The sequence below is a fragment of the Amia ocellicauda genome, chromosome 14 (assembly GCF_036373705.1).
Source record: "Amia ocellicauda isolate fAmiCal2 chromosome 14, fAmiCal2.hap1, whole genome shotgun sequence".
Classification (NCBI taxonomy): Eukaryota; Metazoa; Chordata; class Actinopteri; order Amiiformes; family Amiidae; genus Amia; species Amia ocellicauda.
Window position 1 is genome coordinate 34,633,825 of NC_089863.1, and position 26,861 is coordinate 34,660,685.

General features: G+C 36.6%; 1 protein-coding gene across 2 annotated transcripts in view; it reads left to right on the forward strand.

Moving 5' to 3' along the window:
- sema4ab (sema domain, immunoglobulin domain (Ig), transmembrane domain (TM) and short cytoplasmic domain, (semaphorin) 4Ab) overlaps window positions 1-26,275 on the forward strand; it is a 53,396-nt gene extending 27,121 nt beyond the window's left edge. For both annotated transcript variants that reach the window (XM_066721653.1, XM_066721654.1), the window contains exons 2-15: window positions 1,489-1,809; window positions 11,513-11,673; window positions 12,195-12,257; window positions 12,986-13,084; window positions 14,176-14,287; window positions 14,838-14,960; window positions 16,255-16,391; window positions 17,444-17,625; window positions 17,995-18,139; window positions 19,297-19,486; window positions 20,020-20,135; window positions 20,821-20,984; window positions 21,727-21,821; window positions 22,339-26,275. In XM_066721653.1, coding sequence (XP_066577750.1) covers window positions 1,713-1,809; window positions 11,513-11,673; window positions 12,195-12,257; window positions 12,986-13,084; window positions 14,176-14,287; window positions 14,838-14,960; window positions 16,255-16,391; window positions 17,444-17,625; window positions 17,995-18,139; window positions 19,297-19,486; window positions 20,020-20,135; window positions 20,821-20,984; window positions 21,727-21,821; window positions 22,339-23,081 — 2,427 coding nt within the window. In that variant the 5' untranslated portion in view covers window positions 1,489-1,712 and the 3' untranslated portion in view covers window positions 23,082-26,275. The remainder of the gene's footprint in view (window positions 1-1,488; window positions 1,810-11,512; window positions 11,674-12,194; window positions 12,258-12,985; window positions 13,085-14,175; window positions 14,288-14,837; window positions 14,961-16,254; window positions 16,392-17,443; window positions 17,626-17,994; window positions 18,140-19,296; window positions 19,487-20,019; window positions 20,136-20,820; window positions 20,985-21,726; window positions 21,822-22,338) is intronic.
- The last annotated feature ends 586 nt before the right edge of the window (window positions 26,276-26,861 follow it).

Consider the following 26,861-nt stretch of genomic DNA (forward strand, 5'->3'; position numbering starts at 1 on the left):
TTCTAATTCTAATTATTGTTCAACGTTTGAGTTTTGCACAAATCATTCCCTTTTTGACACAAATCAAATTGACCAGGCTATGAGGACGGTCTTAGGCATTGTTATGAGTTGTGGCTGAATGACGACTTATTGCAGAAGAGGAGAGTGTGCTACAGAGCAATCACAAGTCATCACAGTGTATTTTCTAGTTATCTTGTGTTCTAGTAATTCAGACAATTTACAGTGGTGATTCCATTTAGTGTTCATGCAATAATGTATCAAGATTTCATAAGTGGTGGCCCTGTGTATTATTGTAATGCAAGTGTACCAAGTTAGGTCATGTGTTTACTATAGTAAGCAATGTAACAATACATTCCAGTGATAACATCTTTATTTGGAATACATTTTATGAAGATATTCCTAATTCAGTACTAAATCTAATGGTTAATAATAATTAACAATGCCAGATAGCAATGGAGATTCATTATGGAGAAGTTTTTAACCATTTCCATATTGTTGCAGGCTTATGTTGGAAGTGAGATTTGATCCGTAAACCTTGAGAAAGTAAAGATACACACAATACCATTAAGCCAGGTTACATTTCATGTTATTTAGGCTAGAAATCGCATGTCAATCACCGAAATATGGAAGTAGCTTCTTTAGTCGAAGCAATTTTTGGGGGGGCAGGAAGTAATTCAATTCAAGGGAAAATTGACTCTGCTGATGAAAAGTGGCATAGGCATACTAGAGCTTCAGAATGTAAATTTTCCAATGGATTCACATAACGATTAACTTAATTGTTTTAATAATAAAGATGACCTTTTTCAATCCCATTCAGGGTTTTGAATTCCTGACTCAAATAATCTATATTCAATACTGTAGAGATTCAGGTCCTTTGATGTCATCAAGACAATCCCTTGAGACTAGGGTTTACTCTAGTCCCTGTACTTTGAATGGTCTCAAGTGTGGTAATGTCCTTCTTTTTCAACACACCAGTATTTCCCATATCAATATTCCCACTCGACGGTCCGCCAGAATCCCTCCCCTCGTCAACAATTCATTACCATACCGCCCTGCTTATGCATTTCTGGGGGAAATGAACACTATTTGGAATAAGGTCTGGCCAGTAGACCTGATTTCAATTCCACACATCCAAGCATCCTGTTCACTGATTTCTTAAATGTTAGGGTGATAGGTGGCCTCCTTTCAAGAGTATACCAAAGTGTAACATAGCTTAAATGAGACAAACAGTATGACAAACAAAGTCACTTCATTAGATATTTAAAATTTTGTTTTAGTTTCTAAGGTAATGTAAACCTTTGAAACCAAATCTGTAGTCTAGTTGTTGGTCTCTCTCCAGGCCAAAAATGTAACACATGTATGAAATTGCATGTAACAAGTACATGAATGGTACAACATACTATACGGTTTCAGCCAGCCCCATCAATGGTAATGTCACTGTCAGGCGAACGCAGTTCTGAATCTGAGTTATTGTGGTTTTCCTCCAAGATGCAGTTCCTGCCCCTTTCACAATGACTGGTCTCGGCAAACAGAGGAAGTCCCTGTCTTCTGTTCAACTCCGCACCAGTCACAGACGCTCAGTGGTGTTGGACACACTCACTCTCTGAAAGCCTCCAACCAGCGTGCCATCTATCTCCCAGTCTGTGGCACTGTGGAAATCCTCTGGTCTCTCTTTGCCTCCTCTCCACGTGGGCGCAGGATCAGTCATCAGTATGACATTGCGGAGACTAGCATCCGGAATCGTGCTGCATGTTTTGCTTCAAACCGTCACATGGGCAAAACTCACCCCCCGAACTTCCTTCATTAATGGTGAGTTTGACTTTTATATATTTAATAGCATATTTCAACCTGTTATTAAGCAGTGAAAATAATTTATCTGAACCAATGCAGGATTTTAAGTGTACTATTCTAGTGTTGAAAATATTTTGTTGTGCTAGATAACATTTATCTATATGTTGTGGTAATCACATTTAAATATAAAAAAAATAGTTTTACTACCCAGAGATCAGTCCATTGGGGTTTGTGAGGTTTTAATGAACATTATTACCAATATTAATTTTCTAGATATGGCAGATGCCAGTACAACACATTATATGTATATCTTTTTAGCAATTAAGGAATTTATTATCATACTCTCATATTCATTATCATATTTAACTGTTCTAAGAAAATGTTAATAATGATTCATAAATCTATTTAATCAGGTCAGGCAGGTTCGTGTAGGTTGGCTATAAGAGGGTTACCAATACGTATAATTGGCCTGGACTATTGTATGCTGCTTCAAAGGATGAATCAATGCTTCAAGTAATCAACGTTATTTATGAACCTAAATTAAATTTATTCTCAGGAAAGTTTTTATATGTGATTGCTGTACAGAATTCAGGTTCTGGGTCAGGTTAAGGTTAGATATTTAGTTTTTTGCAGCTCTAACATCATGCAAAAGGAAGTTATGCAATTTCCTATGAATAAAGTGATTAAACTGTTACAGCTGAACAGAAATAATGTTATTGTAAAACATCCTCTAAGAATGAACCCTTTCTACCTGATATCAATGTCTTTAAATGTGTATGCATAGGAGGATCACAGGAGTATTGTATCACAGGAGTTTCAGCCTGTTTTTGTTGTTTTGTTTGGATTATTAAATATCTCCTAAAGTTGCATAGTACAGACTCGGTTACAGAATGCTCTTGATTTGTCTCTCAGTATTGCTGTAAATTTACTGAAAAGTAATTAATTAAATAAATACAATAAAAAACCCATAGTAATGAATGCGGTGTAAACCATATAATGAATTAGGTTGTAACATGAATATTGCTATTGCTTTCTAAATTGTTTCCAATGTCAAGAGATACCAAACATCAGGCTTAAAAGACCAACATACATTTCAAACAGACAATATAACTAGACCACAAGTAACATATGTAGTCAGACCCCTACTTGGATTCAAACCATTATCTCGTGCGCACATCCAGGCACTTGATCCACACCAAGTTCAGAGGGTTGCAGTCAGTTCAACAGCCTCTTACACTATGAACCCTGTAACACACACATGGCAGTCTGCTGAATTCTTAACTGTTCTCTGTTAGGGTGTGTTCATACTTGGCAGGTTTGGTTCAATTAAAACGAACTCTTTTGCGATTGCTCTGTTAATGCGGTTCATTTGAACAAGTGTAAACGCTGCCACCCGACCTTGGTGCGCACCAAACAAGCTTCCAAACGAACTTTGGTGCGGTTTGATTGATATATGAAAGCAATATGGACCAAAGGCATCTAAACGGACCAATAATAGGATGTGGTGTCACAAGATGAGACCCATAGAGTGGGAACAGCAGTGTACACTACTCACAACAAAATGAGCAGAGGGCAGACATGGAGCGATTAGTAGGTAAAGCTCCTTATTAACATTTGGTCCAACGAGCATATTTCCAGCACACACAAAAATGCTCAAGTGTTCAAAATGTTCAGTGATGGGTTAAGGGAAAGTGGGTTCAACAATAGTGTGGAACAGTGCTGCATAAAAGTGAAGAAGCTGCGTTAAAAATGCCAGTGTGAATGCTAAGAGAACCAGGACTAAATGTATAATTTTTGTTTTTGGTCCGGACCAAGAGAACACACCCTTAGTGAATTACTTGAGGATGCGTTATACCATTTTTCAATGGAGGTCTGATTTGTTTGTTAGGTTTAGCATGTGAAGTTTTAGATCGGTAGCTTTTGTGTAGAAGGTTAGTCATGAGTTAAACTGAGTAATGGTGCAGGAAATTGCTATTAATGTATGCTGTTCTTCCTCTTCGTCTTCCACTGTCTATCACCTCTTCCTCTAGAGAGTTTTTCTCAAAATATACTTCTTATTAACTGATAATTCTGCAGCAAACTAGTTTGAGATTTTTGTCCAGTCTCCACATTGTTTGATCATTGCAGTGGATGTGTCATATTTTAAATTCAGTATAACTGAGAAAAGGAAGCTTCTTGTTAGGTCAATGATCTCATTAATGCAGCACGGAAAGAAAACGGGATGCATGTGTTTTTTTTCTGTAAATTTATTCAAAGTGAGATTTTAGGTAGGCTGATTCTGGATTTCAGAATCTGTAAGAACCTATATGAGCAGGTTAAGGCATGAGTAATAAACTGCAGACAAATGGTGAATGCAAGGCTGTTTCATGCAGTGCATTAAAGTCTTGTGAGTAATGCCAAAATATCCGTCCATTATTTAGATACCACTGATTTTAGATAATTTTCATACTGTAGGCCTCCTAAATCAATTAACTTTCACACTAATTTACAAACTGGAATTCACACTCTGTAGTTTAGTTTAGCTTTATCTATGTCCTTTGAATAATGTGATATTTCCATTGATGGAAATGTAGATTAAATCTATAGGAGGAACTGTCTTTCTTTTAAGTGACCTAATTTATGTTTGTACCTCCTTGGAGACCTTTGGTCACAATTAAGGATGGCTTGACTGATCATTAGGTTGCTTTTTAATCACCTTAGTGTGATGGAAAATACATAAGTGTCCAATTTCTCACATACATAATAGGTACAACGTATTCTCTATTTAATAGAATTCCCTTCCCCTAATTTGAAATGTATTCTAGGCTTAGAAAACAAAAACAAAAACTGTCTATGGCATATTGCTGATTGTTTTATTTATTAGAGAGGAAGATAAAACCTAAATATCCCTTCCAGTGTGGGGTTTTGTCTTGGGTGTATGTGACCAACCAGTGGATCCTCACTTAATAAACACAGATCACAAGAGCATTGAATATCCTAACACTTTTGTTTCTGTACAGTAATGATTTTGTGCAGCAATCGAACATGCATACATATTTCAACTACAGGCCAATGTTTTAATACAACCACCATTTATTGACAATAATTTTCATCTTTTACATATATTGTAATTAAAGAACAGTACATTGGGTTTAGATGTAGAACTGCACAACCCATTATGTATAGCAAAATCCAGCCCTGGTCCGGGGTCTTCTAATTTTCATTTCAACTGAGCTCTCTGTTATGTAATTGAACTAATTACTATATTGGCTTAATTTATTATTTATTATTATTGGCCATTATTTATAATTTAATGTTGTAGGATAGGTGAGTCTTGGTTGTAAATTTGGAATAACCGTTTCATTACACAATATTCAAAACACCTAAACTGTTTTTTTAAGTTTCTTCCTTTATTGGCAGAAATAAGCAGGTTGTAGGGAATCATTCTTTTCTTGTAGTATTAAATTCTACACAGCCCAACTAAACCCTTCCAGATTGAACTTGGCTCAACTGATCGAGGTTGACATAAGTTTTAGCAATGTGTGTGTCCTTACTGACTTAAGGTGTGTTTTATTCAGTGGTATTCCTTTAGTTTTGAAGATTGAACATGTTGAATAATTTTTAATTGAGTTGGGTCTGGTCACTCGGGCTGTGCGCAGCGGGTTTTACAGATAATGGGGATATGATGGACTAAAATACTATTTCAGCTCATTACTGATTCTGTTTGTCTATGCAAGTGACACCACATTCAACAGTTTTTGATTATAGGTTAGTACACATGTAATGGATGTTCTAAAAAGACAGATGGAGAGAAAGCAAGAAAAAGAAAATAAAACAATAAAATAGTTACCACTGAAGAGTATGTGGGGTGATTGAGGGCAGCTTATTATTGTGAGCTGATCTGGCAGAATGAGGCTCCTAAGTAAGGATTGTGTGTATGTATAGTCTTTGCAGACAGGCAATTCTGCAAGGAGACTTTCATTGTGGCATGGTAAAAGTTTCAAAGCATCTACATAAAGCATAAAGCTGAGGGTTATTAAATAAAATAATGCAAATACAGCTCAGGAAAGAATTAAGACGCCACTCCAAGGTTAGAAATCAATGTTAAGTGGTCTCTTAATTTTTTCCAGAGCTGTATATTAATTTTGTAGGTATGCAGTGTATTACAGCTCTTTAACATGTATAGTATGCATATACACACACAAATCTATCAATACATATGTACAGGATATTGAGGGGAGGGTGTATCTACAAGTAGTGTCCATAATGTGTGTGGATCTAGAAGTCCTAGAAAAGTAGCATTTCTTTTAAATTTCATATTGGTTACTTTTGTTGTTATTAATTCAATATTTTAAAATACAGACACCAGTTACTGCTTACAGTCTTGTGGTTTAACATGTTATCCTTTCAGTTAAATTTAGTGACAAAGCTGTAATCCATACATCATTTTATGTTTAGTAGAGAACCATTTGTTATTAAGTAATTATATACATTTGCTGTTCTTTATTACAATACTGCATTATTTTAGCATACTAACTGCACTAACAGAATTTCCCACATATACTATTCTGTCTTTTCTTGATAAGGACAAAAGCTGATGAGTTCTTGGTATCTCTGTAAAGGGTCTGTGGGCATTTTTGAGACCTTGAGACCAGAAGCCCAGAAGGAGTTGCATTGAGTACAAACTGAATTTTGTATAACTCTTCTTTAATAGCCATTTCCTCTCAAACCTATACACAATAAGTTACCAAACCTGTTGGGACAACAAAGTACTACAGTTATATAAATGCTTTTCAAAGAGTGTTGAACCATCATTAACCTCGATGATTGCTATACTGCAATGCAATCCATAGAATTAATCCTTTAGAATATGGTGCCATTCCTCCCTGCAGTTTATAGTGAGGCAAGATAAACTGGTCCCTGCAATCCTTGAATGATTCACCATTCAATTCCCTGCCAGTGGTGTTCTATGGAGGAGGACCTTGAAATATTTACTCATCCATCCATTGTCTTCCCCTTCTACTAGTTTATTATGTTGTGTAATAAGTGGTTGTGGACCCTCGGCACAAAATTCCAAACAATGCTAGCAGTTTACGAACTGTCCACAATGTCACAATATGTGCTGACAGTCACAAAAAACACAACTTTTCTACAGCACATGACTTATTGTACAATCCAGTATTGGCAGAAGAAGGATTTCCCAATACATTTTAAAATATAAATACAATTATGAGCACAAGCAACCACATTGAATCACCTTTTTAAAATGCATAAGTATCAAGATAATATTTTTTAAATATAATTTTTAGTGACATTGTGTCAAAATGCAGTTTGATATATATAATGTGAAACGTTATCAGACATAAATGTATGTAGTAATGAACTTAATTTGGGAATTTCTAGTGATTTCCCATTGTCCTTCTTATTGGCCAGAGAAGTCAAATGAATTGAAATCATCCATTCATCCACACAATTACAATAATGGCTCCATCCAATACAGGGTCACGGTACAATTCCTATTATTTAAGTGTTAACATTTCAAATACCAATGCAAAGTTATTATCAAAAGTAAATACAAACACCAATCAATTTACTCAGCAGATCTAATAAATGGTGTTTACAGACATTATTGAATGTACCTCTGTATCATTGAACTGTCATGTTGTTGATGATGATTATGAATGGGAGAGGATTTAATATTGATGTTTAATCGCCATCCACAACAAACTAATGTGTTCACTATTGTAGCCACCAACCAGATTGAGTGAACAATTAATGTGTTCAATTTAATTGGGAGAATAATTGCACATTTAGCTTTTATATATGATTATTTAAGATAAGCTTATCTTAAATACTGTGTTGATTTAAAAGGAAGGTTGGACATTTCTTTCAGTGGCACTTTATTTTTTTTGGAGGAACTGCCTCAAAGGTTTCACAAGTTAACACCACATCTGCATCTCTCAGTTTCAGAGGAAGTTAAAGCTAGCCAGTCTGCCGAGTCAAACCACAGAAAACTAATGGACATCCTATATATTGTAAGAGGGTACCATTTTTCTGTTGCAGTGTTTACAGTATGTTGGATTGAGTTAGCATACTCCATAAGGTTAAAGAGCACTTTACTACTGCTAACTACATTTCACTAGAAACAGCACCTTTGATTTTTGTGTATTCACACTAATTAAAGAAAATAAACAGATCTCTGCAATTTTGGGCACAAGAACAGTGGAGCTACTTCTCAGTTTGGTTTGATTAAAATAATATCTGTAACATTAATATTGTGTAGCCATACTAAACAAACAAATAAACTGGTTTTCTGAAAAGAAAATACTACCCAAAGGGGGACGAGGGCATTGCACGTGTCCAGCAATTCCCAGTTCACAGCAGCACAGATGTCAGTCAGAGGGCCCAAGATGAAGCCACACTACAAGTAGAGTACGCCACCAGGTGCTCAGGCACTGGGATGCATGCAGACTAATAGGCCATGGCAATAGTGTCTATAATCAAGTGGGACAGGCACCATTTGGACAGGGACAGCCCCAGTCTCCGTGCACCATAAGACACAAACAACTGGTCTGTGTGGCAGTTAAAGCAATCAGAGGGAGGGTCTTTAGGCAGCTTTGTTAGAAAAATCTTATTTGGTAAAAAGTATTCTCTACTTGTAAGATAACTGTAGTTAGAATGAGAAAATAAACCCCAAGTTAACCAAGTGTGAGATCCCCAGGAAATAAGTTTCATAAATCTGGGTGTTTTTACACTTGGTACTGAAAGCTAATTCATCCTCTGTTTTGCAACACATTTTAGATACAAGCAGAAACGATTGACGTGTGGTGTAGGGAAATTGCATTATCCAGTCTTCCTCTGCTGAAAAACGATGGTATCACAATTTTAACAACCAGGTCCACATCTTATGACAGTAATACAACACTTAGTTACAACACTGCAAGTGCATGTGATTTAGCTATTAGGTCATAAACTGGTTGGGAACAGTGAATGGATTAGCTGTGTTTTTATGGATTACCTAAAGTGAAAGTAGCCATCTTCTCACATTGCATATGCAGTTATTGTGTAACACGGATGTAATTGGTAATGATGGGGGGTTGTTTATTACAGAGCTAAATAACAGGATTGCATGACATTGTGTGTGTGTGTGTGTGTTTATGAAGGTATAGTGTGAAATTTCATAATATGTATTAGAAGAATGGCATAGTATAATGATGAAGCAATAACCTTTGAATACTAGGTTAGGGTTCTCTGATTCTGGTTCTGAAGGGCTGCAATCCAGCTAGTTTTATAGGCCACTCTCTCTGACAATGTTCCACAAGACTGGCTTGGTTTAAAAGGAGGTTCTTCACCAGGTTGTGAAAATTCCATAAACATCCCAAGGCCAAGTTACAGATACAGAAATATCTCCTTTGACAGCTTGCAACAAAAGTTGTAAATGTTTTTTGCAAAGGAGATGGGAATAGAATTTTGCAGATCACAGTTCAATTCAAAAGCTTGCCCTTTATAACCCATTCAGGTCAATATGGATAAGCTGTTGCAGACTTTTTAAATAAGAGCACATTTGTTTGTTTCATAATCCCTTTTTAAAGAGTTAATACAATTAATCAGTCTGACCCAGTTCATGTAAGAAGAAGGTTTGTTAAGCATTAAAGTGTGGCAAATTGTGAAGTTTGACCTAGTTTGCTCAAATGATTTACCACAGAATTTATCAGGAATTGAAAACAATGGCGTGTTTATTTCTGTTCCCCTGCCCAGTTAATATTCATCATTTTTTCAGGACCACACAAAGAAGTGCTTTATTTTGATACACAAAACCTCAACGAGAAAGCTTGAAAGTGCAAGTCAGCTGATTATGTAGTCATCTTTGTGGCTAGACATCAGCACGGATCTGATGAGGAGATCAGTGCCTGCTAGCGCCGCCCTATATATGCACTTGGAAGTGAATATATTTCCATGTTTACAGTTTTTATTTTCACCCCATCTGTACAATGTCTATTACAAAAGTCTTATTAATTTTGCGTCTCTGTATGGAAAGTACATTTGAATTATGCGTACCTCACTATGTTCCATATGAGCAGACATGTCAAATGAGAAATGTTTTTTTAATAGATTATGGCCACTTTCATATTAGACAACATTAAAATTCACAAAAGTTGATTGCTAACCTTCATGTAATTTTGCATATGTGGAAATGATACCTTATATGTATGTATTTTATATAGAGAGATTTTCTATATATGTATGGCAAATCTTTCTGGAATGTTTGAGGTAAAATTCCACTCTTAGGTCAGTTAGGTTTGATTTTTTTTTTTAAAATTTAATTACATACAAGGCTATCAAATAGGATATGACTTCTGCTATGTAGGTATTGTACACACTGCAAATTCCTTCACTGAGTCCAGCTTCAAAAGCATGTTCAAACTTCAGCAAGACCTGTTTGAAGCAGTTCAAGTACCTTTAACTTCAGAAGGTTAGCCTGTTTCCCTAGGCTCTTAAGCAATGTAAAATGTGGTTAACTCAAGGGTTGGTTATATTTCTGACACTCTGGGTTGTGAAAGGGAGAATTTAAGATGAGACATCCTAAGAAACCCCAGCAAAGTTTTTGTCTCTATAAATAAGGTGTGCTCTATTTTATAGTTCCTTATCAAATAATGTGAATGTAATCCACAGCTGTCTAAGAGCTAAATAACAATTTTCAAATACTCAATTCAGAAATTGACAAATTGTATCAATCAATTGTGTCAATCATCCATCACATTTCCATTGACCATTGCTGAGGTAGTTTGCACATTATTATTGTAATCCTCTCTTGATATCTCATGGTCAAGCTGCAGTGTATGTTGAGATAGGGTCTGAAAGCGTAACTGAAGAGGAAATTAGTTCATGAAGAAAAAATAGATATGAAGAGCGACACGCTTAGATGCACATTGTCTGTAAGTGTGTCTAGTTATAGAACCGATAAGAAGGTTTGTGGTCTTTAAGTGTCTGCTGTACTTGCACAAACTTTGGTTGCCGGAGGTTTATTTTAGAGTATAAATAAGTATTTAAACAGAACGGCTAGGTATCTATTGTTAAAATATCATAAATTGTGTTCAGAGGTCACACGTTCTGCTCTTCGTATGTTATTCCAATGCTGATGATTACTTTTTTTTTTACACAACCATCAATCTGTTTGATTTTATGTAGTGAAAAATGTAGTCTAATGCCCATCCATGTAGTCTAATGGATGAAATACTTGGGTTAATAATCTAGCAACCAAAAAAGTGAGAAGGGCCAAACAGTCACCTCTTTGTAACCTTTTCTTTGTTCTTTAGTTCTGAGGAAGCAATGACTTCACAAGACCAAGATGTCATGATACTGATAATGGAGTGGTGTATTAGGGCATTTTGAAGGAAGTGTCTGACATTGTCAGAGTTGTCTAATATCATTGTTTAACCACCACAAGATATGACTTTTAAAGATGTGATAAAAATAATGAATGAAAAATAATAGTTTAGGAAGATTTGGAAAGAAACAAAACAAAAGTAATAATAATTGTAGGTGTGCAGTTTAATTGAGAAACGTCTACCAGGCCATGCATATGTGGCTACATAGAATTCACCCGTTATTAAACCTATGGTCTGTGTTTAGCAAGACTTTATGAATCCTGAAAAGGTTTTGTTTTTGTTGTTGTATGATAAGGTTATTCTCCAATGGCAACTTTTTTTTAATGCTGAATATATCTATGTTATGTTTCCAGGGAACCCCGGTAGAGTGTTGGCCATGTTCAACCCCACTGGCACCTGGAACACCACCACACTGCTGCTAAGTGATGATGGAAACAAACTGTACGTGGGGGCCCGGGATACTGTGCTCTCATTGGATGTCAGTCAGCGGGGGGTCATCAACATGCGAAAGCAGGTGATTGTTGTTTTGCTTGTTTGGATAGATAAGCTCAGTGTCAATGGGTCCAGAATAAACACTATGATGCAAAGAGATACAAATACATTGCCTTTCAATGTATTTATATTTAAAATAGTATTAATACCAGTATTCTTCAGTAAATTAATGTTCTCATTAGCTTTATATGGTGTAATGAGATGACCATTGGGACAAATAACATGCACAGTTTATTCTAGTGATTCAAAAGCCATTTTGGGGTAACTGAATTGTGGGTTTCTGTAGTATTTGCTTGCAGAGTTATTATTGGATGTTGGAAGCATTTAAAAGTACAACATTAATTCGCCTGGATTAGAATGAATTTTGGACCCCACCCACTGACTGTAATTTCTGTATTGTGTTGTTTGATCGCCATCTTGTGGCCTTACAATATTTGTTCGAAGCGTTAATGCTGCCGATGCACTACATCACTACACAAATATCTGTAAACCTATTGAAAGTGCCCAGATTACATAGAAACACAGCTTTTCTTATTCTCACAGCTGAAATGGAAAACAACAGATGAAAAGGCTAAAGAATGTTCCATGAAGGGCAAAGATAAAGAGGTAAGGTTTCAATAAACCAGTTATTTACAAAAGCATGTCATGTGAAAAGATTGCCTTTTGTTTATTTTAACTGTAGGCTACCATAACTGAGGAATTTAAAAAAATGAATCTATAGGACAGTCCTGATTAATTAATTTATTTTCAGAACCTTTCTGCTAAACATATATAAGCATTTTAGTACATTAGGTAGACATTATGCAGTGGATTATGGAATCGGTACTTTTATCATATTTTAGACATAATCAGCCAAATAATGGCTTATACTTAAAGTGACTTAAAAACGAATCATACTGTGTATATTACAACGGCATGTATTGCTACACAAACAGTGTCTACTCAATAAAGATTTCAGGGTAAGACGAATTTAGGGAGACTGCAATAGGGGGACACACTATCTTTACCCCTTATAATTATGTTCTGTTCTGTAAAATCTAAATTGTTTTGTTTTCAGGGTAGATCTTTCTGATAAATTGTCAAGGAAAAGTGTGTAGCTGGGGACAATTTACCTTTTCTGATGGAACATAAATTAAAACTTAAATCTTGGATTTCTTGTAACCCAATTGCCAATCAGTAAAATTCAAAGTTATTTTGTATTTTATTATTTTCTTGCCAACAGTGAAATTTATTCAAGCTTTGAATCCAGAGTTTATATATATGAAATCGAAAGGAGCTTGTTGGTGATCGATACTGCTCTGAATGTTGCTAATTGATGCATTCTCTCCTTGCAGACCGAGTGCATGAATTTTGTCCGTGTCCTGCAGTTTCTCAATAGCACTCATTTGTATGCCTGTGGAACCTATGCTTTCAATCCTCTCTGCACTTACATTGTAAGCCACCTGTCTTTTAATTCATCCTGTCTTTATTGAATTTGCTCAGTTCAGCTGCAAGCAACCAGTATTTTAAAATCCAAAGTTTGTCAATATTGTGATTCTTATATAATTTGTTGTTTTGAGTGAATTCTACAGCTCATTTTACACCAGTGTAAAGTCTCAAAAGTTCAGAATCTTCCACTTCCCTTTAAAGAAAAGCACAAATAGAAGAAATAACTTTTCAGAGATGATTCAGAATTATTCTATGCTAGTCTAATCAGAAATTAGAACTAAGCTTATTTCAACAAGTCTTAATGTGAGCTATTGTGAATTATCAAAATTATACTGGACTCTAATCCTCATTTACTGTTGTTCTGCTGATATGAAAATTCCAAGGAAATTTGAATAAAAATAAATAACTGTCTCTTTCCTAAATAATATTATTGATGCAAATAATCATCACTTACCTGGTAACTTATTATGGGACATAAAAGATATACAGTGTATGTGTTTGAAATTTTACAAAACAATCACAGGAACACAGGACAAAATATTTCAATATGAATTTACAATTAGTCGATTTGAAAATCTCTTGATTGTAAATGTTTTGTTCTGCTCAAAGAGGATTGATGGTGCATCAACATGAGTGTAAGTCACACTCTTTAAAAACTCTTGAAGCTGACAAGACACACACAGCAGAAAAAATAATGTATTAAACCTAAGGACAGGCTGAACAGAGTTCTGACTGATTCATTTCCTGGTAATCCCCTAGAGTATGAACATTTTGTATTTTATACAATCGTAAGTCCCTTGTTTTACAGTAAAGTCCCATTTAATGTTTAAAATCTCCCCTCTAGGAATAGAACATAGTATTAATGATAGATCATGCATCATATTTACTTGCAATGCTCATTGTCAAGCAAATAGGGGGCATTTGGTGTTACCTGCCACTTAAGGGTCACTTACATGATCAACCAAAGATGACTTGGCCACTAAATGCCATGCGCTTTGATTATAATGGTAGAGAAATGCTTAGCAGATAATTCTATTTTATTACATTAAAGAATTAAAATCACCTTTTTTGTCTCACAACTTTCCACTAATTCCAGGAAGCACAGACTTTTTCATTTGTGAATGCAAGCAATGGGGAACAGATCACAGAAGATGGCAAAGGTCGATGTCCCTATGACCCCTATCAGAAGTTGACGGCTATCACTGTTGGTGAGCTTGCCTATAACCATGCAAAGACAACGAAGGAGGCTTTCATTAGGATAGAAATGAAGGATTATTTTATCTTGAAGTGCATTATATCACATATCTATTTTGTTATAGTAATATTAACTGATAATTTGATGCATATATGGTTGGACTGATCCCAATTACAATGTTGTTTTCCCCAAATATTTTTTTTTCATGTCATGTAATGCTTTTTCTACTCTCGGATGTGATCTGTGTTGATTTTTGGTCGATAAGCAGGTACAATTTGTTTGTAAAATGCTGACATATTTAAAAAATGTAGATAATATTCCGGTTCAGAATGTAATTTGTTCAGGTTGTATGAAGTTCTGGTTACATCAGATCCGTTGATTGGTGTAATAGCTGTGCTGAAACGTACTGAGCTCACGGTGCAGAAAGACAGCAGATGGCAAACAATATTGACAAGAAGAAAAAGATGCATCTTGATTAATAGATGCAGACCCTCAGCCTTAATTACACATATAAATTGTTAAATTGAAATCCCTGCTATAAATGTTTTCTTGTTCTCCCCCAGGTGGTGAACTATACACAGGAACAGTCTCAGATTTCCAGGGCAATAAGCCTGTGATCTCACGCTATCTGGGGGAGGAAGGCCGTGTTGACATGAAGGTGGACGACAGCCTGGGCTGGCTACAAGGTAAGACACTGTGACACAAAATAATTATGTCCAAGGCTTACGAATGGATTCCCTTTCCATCTCTGCATAAGCACAATCCTCCAGAAAGTGCAAGACGTAGCAATGAAGGCAGAGTGAGGCTGTGTAGACTCACAAAAACATTGGAACTGGTGTACTATTGATGCCAACCTTTCCTTTTCACATATAATTGATTCATAAATAATATGCCATTTAAATTCTTAGTAGATGCATATGGGATTGTGATGATGATCACATTATGTAAGATGTAAGTTGAAAGTTTCAGATTCTATGTATTTTAATGTAGGGACTTTTGGTTATTAAGGTAAAATCTGTATACAAGTGCATATAACTATCAACATTGGGATCTTAACACATTTATTTTTGTAATTGCTCTGCAGTAGGGATAGATATGTTTGTTTGTTCTTGATATTTTTTCCTAAATATGCATTTAAATACCCTGACATTGTTAGAAAGGCAGAATTGAAAAAAAATAAGTCATTTACCTCAAACCGCCAGAAGCCAGCATATTGACCACATAGTAAAATACTATTTTGCTTATACAGCATAGTGTGTTTATTATTTGCATCAACCAAGACTTTGTCAATTAAATGTGTTTTGTGGTGGATGCCACAGAAGTTATTTTGTATTATATTTCATCCATCAATGCTTTTATTCTTCATATATACAAAGCACAATCGTATTACTAATAAAGAAATTGAGAGACCAAGGAGCAAAACAAAAGAGGAGAAGAAACAAACTAAACAACACTACACAACTTTAATGAAACAAAGGCCTCTCTGGTCTTCCCGTCAGGCGTTCTTCAGTCATTAGATGGGCAGAACTTCATTGAAAGCTTCAGGGACCTAGGGAAGGGGAAAAAGACAAACAAAAGAAATCCCACAATAAAATGTGCATTTATTCTAAAGTTTTTGCATAGTAAAAAATGAAGTGGCACATGACTGATGAATACACTTATTTTCTGTTGGAATGGCTGTCCTAGTTAATATTAGGATAATATTGCATATGCATATGCCCCTGTGACATTCTCAGTCTAATCAACAACCTTGATTGTCAGTCCTGCAAAACATCCGACACTGTTTTAATTACTGTTTCTGTACTTATCCAGAAGTGTGAAAGAACAAATTATACGAGGGACGTGCTCTCATCAAACTAAATGTCTTTTTTTTTTTTTTTCAATATTTGAAATGTGGAACTAAAACCCAGAAGATGGGGAAGCAGTATTGGAGAATTCTGCATCAGACCCATCACAATATTTTCCCTCTTCTCCTGGCAGAACCCATGTTTGTCAGCTCCTCCTTCATCCCAGGAGATCGTGGAAATGACAAAGTCTACTTCTTCTTCAGCGAGCTGGACAAAGAGTACGACTTCATCAAGAAGTTCACTGTGTCGAGGGTCGCTCAGGTCTGCACGGTGAGTTTGCCAGCCCCTAGCCTGGCATCACACACATGTATTGTGCTGTGATTGCCCTATGCCTAGACTCCCTAACTCTGTCACCCTAGCAGTCTTGGGTTGAGTTCCTCAACCACTGTTCTTTTGTGCAAACTCAATTCCTGGAGGGGTGCAGTATATTCTGGCTTTTGTTCCAAGCCATGCTCCCAGTCATGCTCCCAGTCACTTAATGTGTTTGATTAGCTTATTGGATATGGGGTGGATCTATATATTCTGAAATGCAAATTATGCTGCACGTAGTGCATCTTGAACCAGTTTAGCCATGGAGTGTTAAAAAGAATAAAAACAACAACTTTAAAACAACTTTATAAATGTCTAACTAATACAATAGCTACATTAATTAAATCATGGAAATATCAATTTGAAATGATTATTATTATTACTATTTATTTATTTATGTATTGGCAGACGCCCTTATCCAGGGCAACTTGGACAGGGCAGTTTACACAGTGCAATCTAGAAGACACTGTGGACATCTAGAAACTGAGATTAAGACCCTGCTCTACACAAAGACAGTCAGACTTTGGTTCAAATTGGTTTAAAGGCTAAAAACAAACCATTATTTCATTATATAATAATGAGCTGGATGTACCACAAACTTACACTGGAATGGAGTGAAGGGTCAGTATTTGACTATCCCTTGCCTATTAATAGAAATCAATAGAACGGCAGATTTAAAAAAAATCCCTTGTTTTAACCCAGTTCAATTAATTGGAATATATAGTTTAGGCTGAATCAGTGACAAACTCTGAAAACTGATATATAAGTATAGTAATGAACTGTATTTATTCAACTAAATGATGTTCCAGATAAAATAGTTTCAAATTAAGTCTGTGAATACTTTCAACTGCTACTGTACATGTATTTAGATGTAGGAGGTGCATGATATAGTTTAGGAGATGTAGTATAGCATAGGTGCTGTATCTACAGATGGGTATTCTTTCAGATGTTTAAATCCTCTCTGGCCCTTTTCTTGTGTTGATGGGGGTAAATGGGTGCTTTTGTATCTGCAGAATGACATAGGGGGTGTGCGGATCCTCCAGAAGCGCTGGACCACTTTAGTGAAAGCTCAGATCCTCTGCCTGGCCCAAAATGAGCTGCCGTACAATGTTCTGCAAGACATCTTCACCCTGTTGCCACCCGAGGGCGCTTCTAGGGATGACACAGTCTTCTATGGTGTTTTCAGCTCCCAGTGGTGAGAATCAAACATGTTTTGTGCATTTTGTTATTAGTAGTATTATAAGTTATTTACCAGATACCTCTATCCAATTTGACTTGCATGGTTTTGCATAAACACAATATTACAAGTGTAACAACATCACTTTAAAATGATCTACAAATTATTGTGGGTACAAATTAGGTGTAAGGGAAGAACCGAATGCCCTACAAATGCAATGTAAACAGATGTCTCACAGATACAGCAGCTCATTGCACCACTCTGGGGGGGGGCGTATCACACAATTGAGTTGCATAACCTGACTTTGCTGGTGGCTTTTTTTTTTTTTTAGGTTCAATTATCAATAATTTTACTGTAAATAGTAAATGCTACCTCTCTATTGCATAGGTCTGGAAATTCTGCCAGTTCTGCAGTGTGTGCTTTTCAGTTACGGGATATCAAAAAGGTTTTTGATGGAGAGTACAAGCAACTGAATAGAGACACTCAACGCTGGAGAGCACGGGATGGAGTGCTTCTTGCCAGGCCAGGACAGGTACAAAAAGAACACTCAATATTAGGTCAGGAAGCTAAGATTATAGGGTTTATTCTACTAAGGTGTTAACTTGCACTTTTTCTATGTTATACTACATCAGGGGTGGGGAATGTCCAGCGTCCAGGCCGTATACGGCCCCTGAGGCTGTTTGCTCTGGCCCTAGAGTCCATTTGAAAAAAAATATTTCTGTGACATACACTTAACACTAGAAGCGCCAAGCTTATGTAATAAACATCTCTACTGTGTTTTAACTGCATTAACACGACAATAAATACGTTATAAACACATTTACCTAGATTACACATTTCACCAGTCATTAAAATACAAAATAACTCAAATATAACCCATAATCCTGCCTGCCCTTTACAATACAGTCAGTCTGGCGGTGGTGATCTCTACCTGTCTACAGTCTTTCATGTGCTTGAAAAACACATGCATTGTACAGCATTGTAGGTGTTTTCTTACAACTGTAGTCAGATTGAGTGGATACAGTGATTACCCGCAAATAAACATGGATTGGAAACGGAGACTGAAGAGAGCTCGTTTTAGAATGCCATGTACATGAACATGACTGATTCAGGGGCATCAGTGATACTGGGAATGACAGATAATTTGTGGGTTTGTGCCAGTGGTGTGAAAACATTGCGAGTGAAACACTAGTTCACTCAGTGCGTTCCCAGGACCAGGAATTAGAACCACTTATCTAAGGATTCAAGTTTTGAGTGTACTTAATCTAATGTAGCATCCAAAAACTATAATCTGTAGTTTAGTTATGCAGTCTGCTTTCTGTTTCTGTTATAAGCTTGTTTGTATTTGTTAAAGGTTTGATTATATTACATTGATAATTGATTGGATGCAAATTTATTCTTCCTCCCCAATCTTTCTTCTACCTGCTCTCCCTTTCTCTCACACACTCCGCCTTCCTCTGCTACACACTCTTTTACTCTGCCTGCAACCTCTATTTTTCCCCATCTTTTGTGCTCTCCCTCTCATGTTTCCCTCTCTTCCTTTCCCAAACCATCTTCCCCACACACACACCTTCTCTACCTCTCTTTTATCCATTATATTCTACCTGCCTGGTTACTCTTATCCTTTTTCTCCCCCACCAACCCTGCCTCCATCTTTCTCTGTCTTTACTTTTTGCTCTCTCTGTACAGTGTGGGCTGCACAATGACACAGACCAAGCTCTTACGTTCGTAAAGGAGAACTTCCTGGCAGATACCAATGTTCATCCTATGGGTGGCCTGCCGTCCCTCATCTCCAGCGATCAAAGATACCGCAAGATCGCTGTGCAGAGGAAAATGTCAGCAGATGGCAAACAATACACTATTCTCTTCCTCCTAACTGGTACGATCAGCTGAGGGCACGTTTCATGCAGTCTGTGTTTGTATCATTTAAGTCATAGTTATGGTCCATATGAAATGCACTGGTGAATATAAATGATCGGATGACCAGGTTTGCAGTCAGAAATGTCATGCACTCAATCAGTCAATAATGAAGATGAATCAACTGCACAATTCAGCTCGCATGCCATTTGTTTCCTATAAGTCATTACTTTTATATGAGCCTACGACAGCTTTGTCACTAACATTATCATTATTATTATCATGATCATCATACATTTTTGATTCACACTATTTTTGATCACGTTTATTTCTAATTTACACCCAAAAATGCATGGAATCTGAGTGGGAAATATTGTATTTGTATTTTTACTGCTAGTAATAAACTAGGAGCTGAGAGACAGGATGGGTTTTATAAGCCTATGCTATAGGTGCTAGAAAAATATCATAATGTGTTTCACTGTTGAAATGTCCTGGCATAATCTTTTGTCATACTGGCTGTACATTCACCTGTAACCACCTGTATTATTGTTTTAGAAACGGGATTCCTGCACAAAGCTGTCCTGTTATCCGGTGGTCCCCATATCATCGAGGAAATTCAGCTCTTTAAGGAACCTCAGGCTGTGGAGAACATTGTCCTTTCAGTGAAAAAGGTACTATCTAAACCCTAATTCATTATGTAAGGAATTCTCTGGGCATGAAGATATAAATGAAGAAGATGTTTATTAGCTATGATGAAGCAACATCAGAGAGAAAAATATGACAGAGACATGAACCCTGGACTCGGCAAAGGGTCTGTGCTCTGAGTTAAACAAGGTGTGTTATAGATTGATTGAGCAATGAAGAGGAGAACAAACAAAAGCCCCTTGTATAATAATATAAATTAATATTCAGTGATTCATTGGAAGTGATTGATTTAGATGTGAATAATATGCAGATCTAAGATATATTGGCTCACAAAACATTGATCATATAATATTTAAAATGTACACTTTTATTTTGCCTATTTCATACAATGTAAACTTATAGGCAACTCCCAGAAACCATAGAAAGTTTGATTCATACCCCTCTGCCACTGTCAGTGGCAATGTTTTCAAAACTAAGTGACATAATTTGATAGATGTTTTGTGTGAAAGAACTAAAATGGCAGGTGAATACTGAAGGCCACTTAAAAGCATGCCCCAAAGTTTCTACTTGCAGCAGATTACAGGACTGCAGCCACTAGCAAATCCAAACAGGGAGGTTAAAATACATTTAATAAATATATATTGCAAGTTACAAATTTGAAAGTAAAAACTACTGGCTGCCTCTTCATTGGTATGTGTCTGTCCTGTGCAGGGTGTTGTTTTTGTAGGCTCTTCAGAGGGAGTCTTCCAGGTCCCAGTGTCCAACTGCTCTTTCTATTGGAGCTGTGCTGACTGTATTCTCGCCAGGGACCCTTTCTGTGGTTGGGATCCTGTCAAGAAAGTCTGTGCTGATGTCTCCCTCACCGAGAGTAAACTGTGAGTTCTGTCACCTTTGTTAAAAGCCGAATCATCCATGCTGGCTATTCAAGTATACAAGTGTGTTGTACCACATTTAGCTTTTTGTACTAAATGTCCTGTATTGATCTGCTGTCTGCTTTACAAAAACAGGGTTGGGAATTATAAGGGAATCTAGGCAGTTACATTTAAAATATATTTTGTTTGTAACTAATTATCACAATTATTACTTAAACACATTTCAAAATTACAATAATTCTCCAGGTTTCTTGTAATAAGGAGTAAATTATGCATATATGAATAACTCAATAATTAATATAATATAATGGTAAGACCATATAAGAACCATATAAACCCTATAAATGTGTTCAGATTAATAATTACTCTCCTTTCCTGCCAGATGAGTCAATTTCACAAATTTCCTTTGTTTATGTCGTGTAGGACTTAATTGATTCAAACCATTTGAACTGACAATCATGTTTGTAATGCGGGACAGTGCCCTGTGTTGGTGCCAAATATATTGGCCCGACTGGCCATCTCCGAAGTGCTTTGTTATAGCTGAATAAACTATATTAACTAAATAAACTACTGAGCATTCCTTGTCCGCCTATCTATTGAGGGAGTACATTTCTCCCTATCAGTAAGATTAGTGGCGGTTTCCCCCATGAATTGTACAGGGCTTCAACCATGGAATGTGACTGCTCCAGTTACTTAAAGATGTGCTGTCCTGTGCAATACTGATTTTGCGTATGTTTGTCTGCAGTGCTCAGGATGTTGAAAAGGGGAATGTGGAGGTGATGTGTTCCTCATCAATTGGTCCCAGAGCCAGATTTCCTTCCCAGCAGCAACTGCTCCTAGGTTTGTCTTATGCTTACTGTGAAATCAAATTTCAGATCATGCCATAGCAGGATATGATCCCTTCTCATGTTTCCACTTTGGGAGTGGAGTTACAAAATCAATGAAAGGGTGTGTAAGGTCCAGGGATTGATTTTGTGAAATATATTAAATATATAGTTAATACCTTGTGGAAGCACCTTTGGCAGCAATTACAGCTGTGAATCTGTTGGGATAGGTCTCTACCAACTTTCGCCACTCCAGTGTAGTTTTGGCTGTGTGCTTCTTGTCAATGTCATTTTGAAAGGTGAATTTCTGTTCCGTTTCTTGGGGTGATGCGCTGTATTGGGTTTGTGCCAAACGTAACGCTTTGAATTTAGGCCAAAAAGTTTAATTTTAGTTTCATCAGACCACAAATTGATTGCTTTCTCTGCTAACTTACTCACTCAGCTTGTTGTGTCCAGTGTGGAATAGGATTAAATTGACTAGGTGGATGAGGGCACTGACTGACTTCTGCCATGTTATTTCCTGGGCCCTACAGATAAACAGATGACCGTGTCTCTGAACTCTGTGCTAAAGTTGTCTTGTCCCAGCATCTCCCACCTGGCCACGCTACAATGGGAGCGAGATGGAAAGCCTGTCTCCAGTGAGGACTGCGTTCAACTGCAGGATGGCAAGCTCCACTTCTTGGCCACCAACCAGTCACAGGGTGAATATGTATGCCTTGCTATTGAGAATGGCTTTAGACAGCCTTTGGCCCGCTATGTGCTGAGTGCGATTGAAGGCCCTGTCCCAGACCCCAGCACGGAGGACAAGGAAGAGGGGCAAAGAGTGGGGGAGGACAAGGAAGAGGGGCAAAGAGAGGAGAAGCCTATCATCAAGCAGACCAGCAGTCCCTCTTTCAAAGAGCGCAGCTTTCCTTCAGTCAACAAGACCCCAAATCCCCCTGGTACAGAAGTACCAGAGAAGTCCAGTACCAATGGCCCAAGCTACTATAAGGAGCTAGTGGCTGTGTCCATTTTCCTAGCGTTGGCACTAACTTTGCTTTTGGTGGGCACCCTCTATGGCTGGCGCCAGAGGAACCGGGGAAAGGCCAGGGTGCAAGGCTGTCAGAAGAGCCCCAAGAAAAATCCAGAAGCTGGTAGCACCCCAGAGCATGTTCCCCTAACCCAAGACCATGGTCCAGTAAGCGTGGTGGTACAGAACAGTCAGGGTACAGGAGGCAAGGAGCATGAAAACAATGCACAGCATGCTTCCAATGGGCATCTTCCTAGTGCCACTTAACATTCAGGGATACCACCTCCCAATTAATCAATTCCTTCATTGTATACAGGACATTTAAGAAGAGAATGAGAGGAAAGGGGTGAAATACTCCAGAAACAATTGTCAAACATTGTCTTGTTTTCTGTGACAGATGTATCAATGAAAACCACAAATCACTTCCTGTTCCAATCAATCACCACTAATTCAGACACGGGTCCAATTTTCGTTGTTTTTTCCCAGATTGCTGCGGAACAAATATTATCAGTGGACATTTTTCTGTTTTAGAATTTCCTTAGAAGCCAGGGTCAAACTGGTCAATCTTGTAGAATGTATATGGACATGTTTATGCATCTGCTGCCTTCCCTACATCCCTACAAAAAAGCTTTCGTAACAGCACTGGACATTGATAATAACCCATCTTAATGGAAATTAAAAATCTTAAGGAAAATAACAAATTGTGCCCTACTTTGTACCTGACACGATGAAGAATGTTGATTCACATTGTGATTTCCAATTAAAAAAAAAAAAAAAAAACTATTTGCACTGTTTTGACAATAGAATGGGTGTTATTTAACCACTAGAGGGCTACATTTTGGCAAACCATTCTTGGGGGGTGGAGTGGAACATAACTCTGAAATGAAATTTAACCACTGATTTAATACATCTTTGTATACAGATCAACTGCAATATTTTTTATTAAAATATATTCTTTTAATTGTGTTAATGAATGCTTTTGAAAATGTATTATTGATGAATGTTCTATTTGTATGTGCTATGACTAGATCTGGATGTCAGTAGACAGTGTGTCTGTTTTTTTTTATTGAAGGTACTGCCAAATATGTATGCTTTACTGACAAAACAACAAACTGGTGTAGTGTTAAATTTTGGGCAATCGTGGAAACCGGAATCTTAAAAATGGAAGACTTAATGGACTACCACTTTAGTATTATATAAAGCCAAGAAAAAAAGAAAAAGAAAAGTTTAGGGATCTTGTTCTTGTTAAACTAAAGAAAGCTTCTGACTGCTTATGAGATGTATATTTATGTTTTCTGTATTTCAGAGATAAGATGATGTTGTCCACAGATTTTAAAAGCACAATTACCTATTCCCATCTGATCACTTTGAGACAGGATATTTGCCTTAAACTGAAGCAATAAATGTGAAATATGAGCGGTAAACCTGTGCTCAGTTGATATTTTGCTGTATTATCAGACAGTTTGACACTATAATTCCAAAATGTATTTTGAATATTTTGTATTATTATTTTCAATATGAATAATGGTTTTGTAGTTAATTATTTTGCCTTAAATTGCACAGACTTTTCCTGATCAAATACGTCATACTGGTCAGCTGTTCGCTCAGTTTTATTGGCAACAGGAATGGTGGTCAGTTGTACTTAATTGGAGGATAACCTAGTAAAATTAGGATGGTATATCATTTGTAAATCTAATAGGAGTAACAAATGTAGCTTAAGAAATAATGAAAAAAATACTACTATGTTTTTTTCTTTTAAATAAATCTGGTTTATTAAAATATAACAATTGCATCACCGACCAGGCTGTCATGCCTTAATTAATGGTCAATATTTAACAAGTGTTTAAAATATCAAAGTAATTTTAAGGCAACAGAAAAAGACCTGTCTCAAAGTGCTCTGCAATTATAGGGTCTAGAGACCACCCTACCCCTAACTTTAAAGTTACATGTCTACAATTGTACCTTTTTAATGATTATGTATTAATTAAGATCAGCTTGTTGTTGTTTTTAATATTGTAATCACTACTACTACATTCCAGACACGGGTCTCTGTCAGGACCTTGCCTTGCCCTGACAGAATAAAAAGTGTGGTACCGTTGCAACCAATTTGAAAATTGTAGTTTTTCACCATTTATTTATTTGTTGGAATGCATCAGCAGAAAATTCAGCTTCAACTAGCAATCACCACAGAAGAATGTCTAATAATTTGCCCATTTCAACGCATCAGTTTGGGTTGGTCTCAGAAGTGTGCATTGGTAACTGAAAACGACAGATAGAGCTGTTATGAGTACAAGGCTGATAAGTAGCCTCATCTCAAGGTACAATTGCGTTACTATGCTTGTCTTAACCACTGTTTGTGTAATACACTGTCTGTGATTTTTATCTTTATTTTATTTATATACTATCTTTAAATGCAATGTTTGAAGAGTTTAAATTAAAATATGGCAAAGCAGGTGTGATATAATCAAATGTGATGAAATTAGTTCAACTTAATTTGTTGATGTTTGAATGGTATAAACCAGGCTTTTGGTATTTTTACACTTTTTGGACTTAACCCAAAGGGAAGCAAACATAATATTAAGAGGGGGGGTGCATTACATTCACAAAGTGTTTATCCAGTATGGTGGATGTTTTTCCAAACCACCTAAAATAATTTTGTTTGATTTAATATGACAAAATGGTGATAGTATTAGAGTATATTATTTACTCAGCCATTATATTAATTTGCTGTCTTATGGTAATTTCATACTGCTTGTTGCTACAGTGCAAATATGCTCACACATAAATTTAAATATATTTCAGAAGTAATTTGAATGTTAAAGAACCCAATCAGGCATCTTCATAATATTTGACTTCACCAGGTACTGCCACTCTGTATAAGAGGAAGAAAAATGTGAATAATTTATTTCTCCACGAATAAATTCCACTACTAGTGATTTGCATTGAAGGTTTGAATAATTACTCATCCTGAGTCAACTGGAAAATAATATAATACAACTGCAAAGAGGTTGCATACATTAATCAAAACAGTGTGGAATGTAATGAGGGAAACTCATCCACAATTCCTTCCATTTCTTGAATAGGTCAATAAAACCTTTTGTGCAGCACCTGCTAATACTTGGAGCAATAATAACAAAAATAATGTAGCAACCGGACCATTTTAGATGAGAGCTTTTTAATACATTCTCTCAAAATGTATGTACATATTGTGTTTTTAAACTTGGGGCTGAGATATATCAAAACTTTCACCCACCTGCTAATAGTAGTCTACAAAACTGTTGATCATACATATCGATTGCATTAATGAGTAGAACAAAATAGCATCTCACAAGACGTGAAGCCGCCACTGAGTACAGTCATTTAGTTCTCTCTTAGCGGGTGAGTCAAAGTTTTTATTTAATCACAGGCTTGTTCTTTTTGTAAATGTAAAGAGATTATAATAAATTATGATGTTGAAGTGATTCTCTGTTGTTCCATTCTTGGTCCTTGTTCACCATCTATGTTAATGTTCTATTTGAAAATATGATTGATTACAAAGGTACATCTATAGTGCTGCTCCCACACTAGATGATACGCCTTTCAAACTGCAAGAAGCTTTTAATATTATTCAACATAACTGCTCCCAGCTTAAATGCAGAGAAAACAAAGTAAATGGTATTTTTAAGGTCACGAAAGAAACTGTCATCTTTACCATGGATTGTCACTTTTTAAAGGTTAAATTTGAAGCTGGGTTTTTATTTTAGGAATTGGACTTGTTTTTAATTTCAAGAAAATCAAATCCTTGTTGCTGCCACGTACTGGCTTCACCATCTGGCAGTATGAAGGATGAATCTTGGTTTGGCAGATTCCAGGAGAACGCTACCTGCCCAAATGCAAAGTGCCAACTGTAACAGTAGTGATATAGGGCACTTTTTCGAAAGGGGGGGGGCTGCAGGGGATTTGACCTTTGACCTGAACTTGAGTTGAACTCGGGGGGGCCTTTCCTAGGGGGGTTAAGAGGGATTTGTCCTTTTGACCTTGAACTTGAGTTGAACTCGGGGGGGTCCC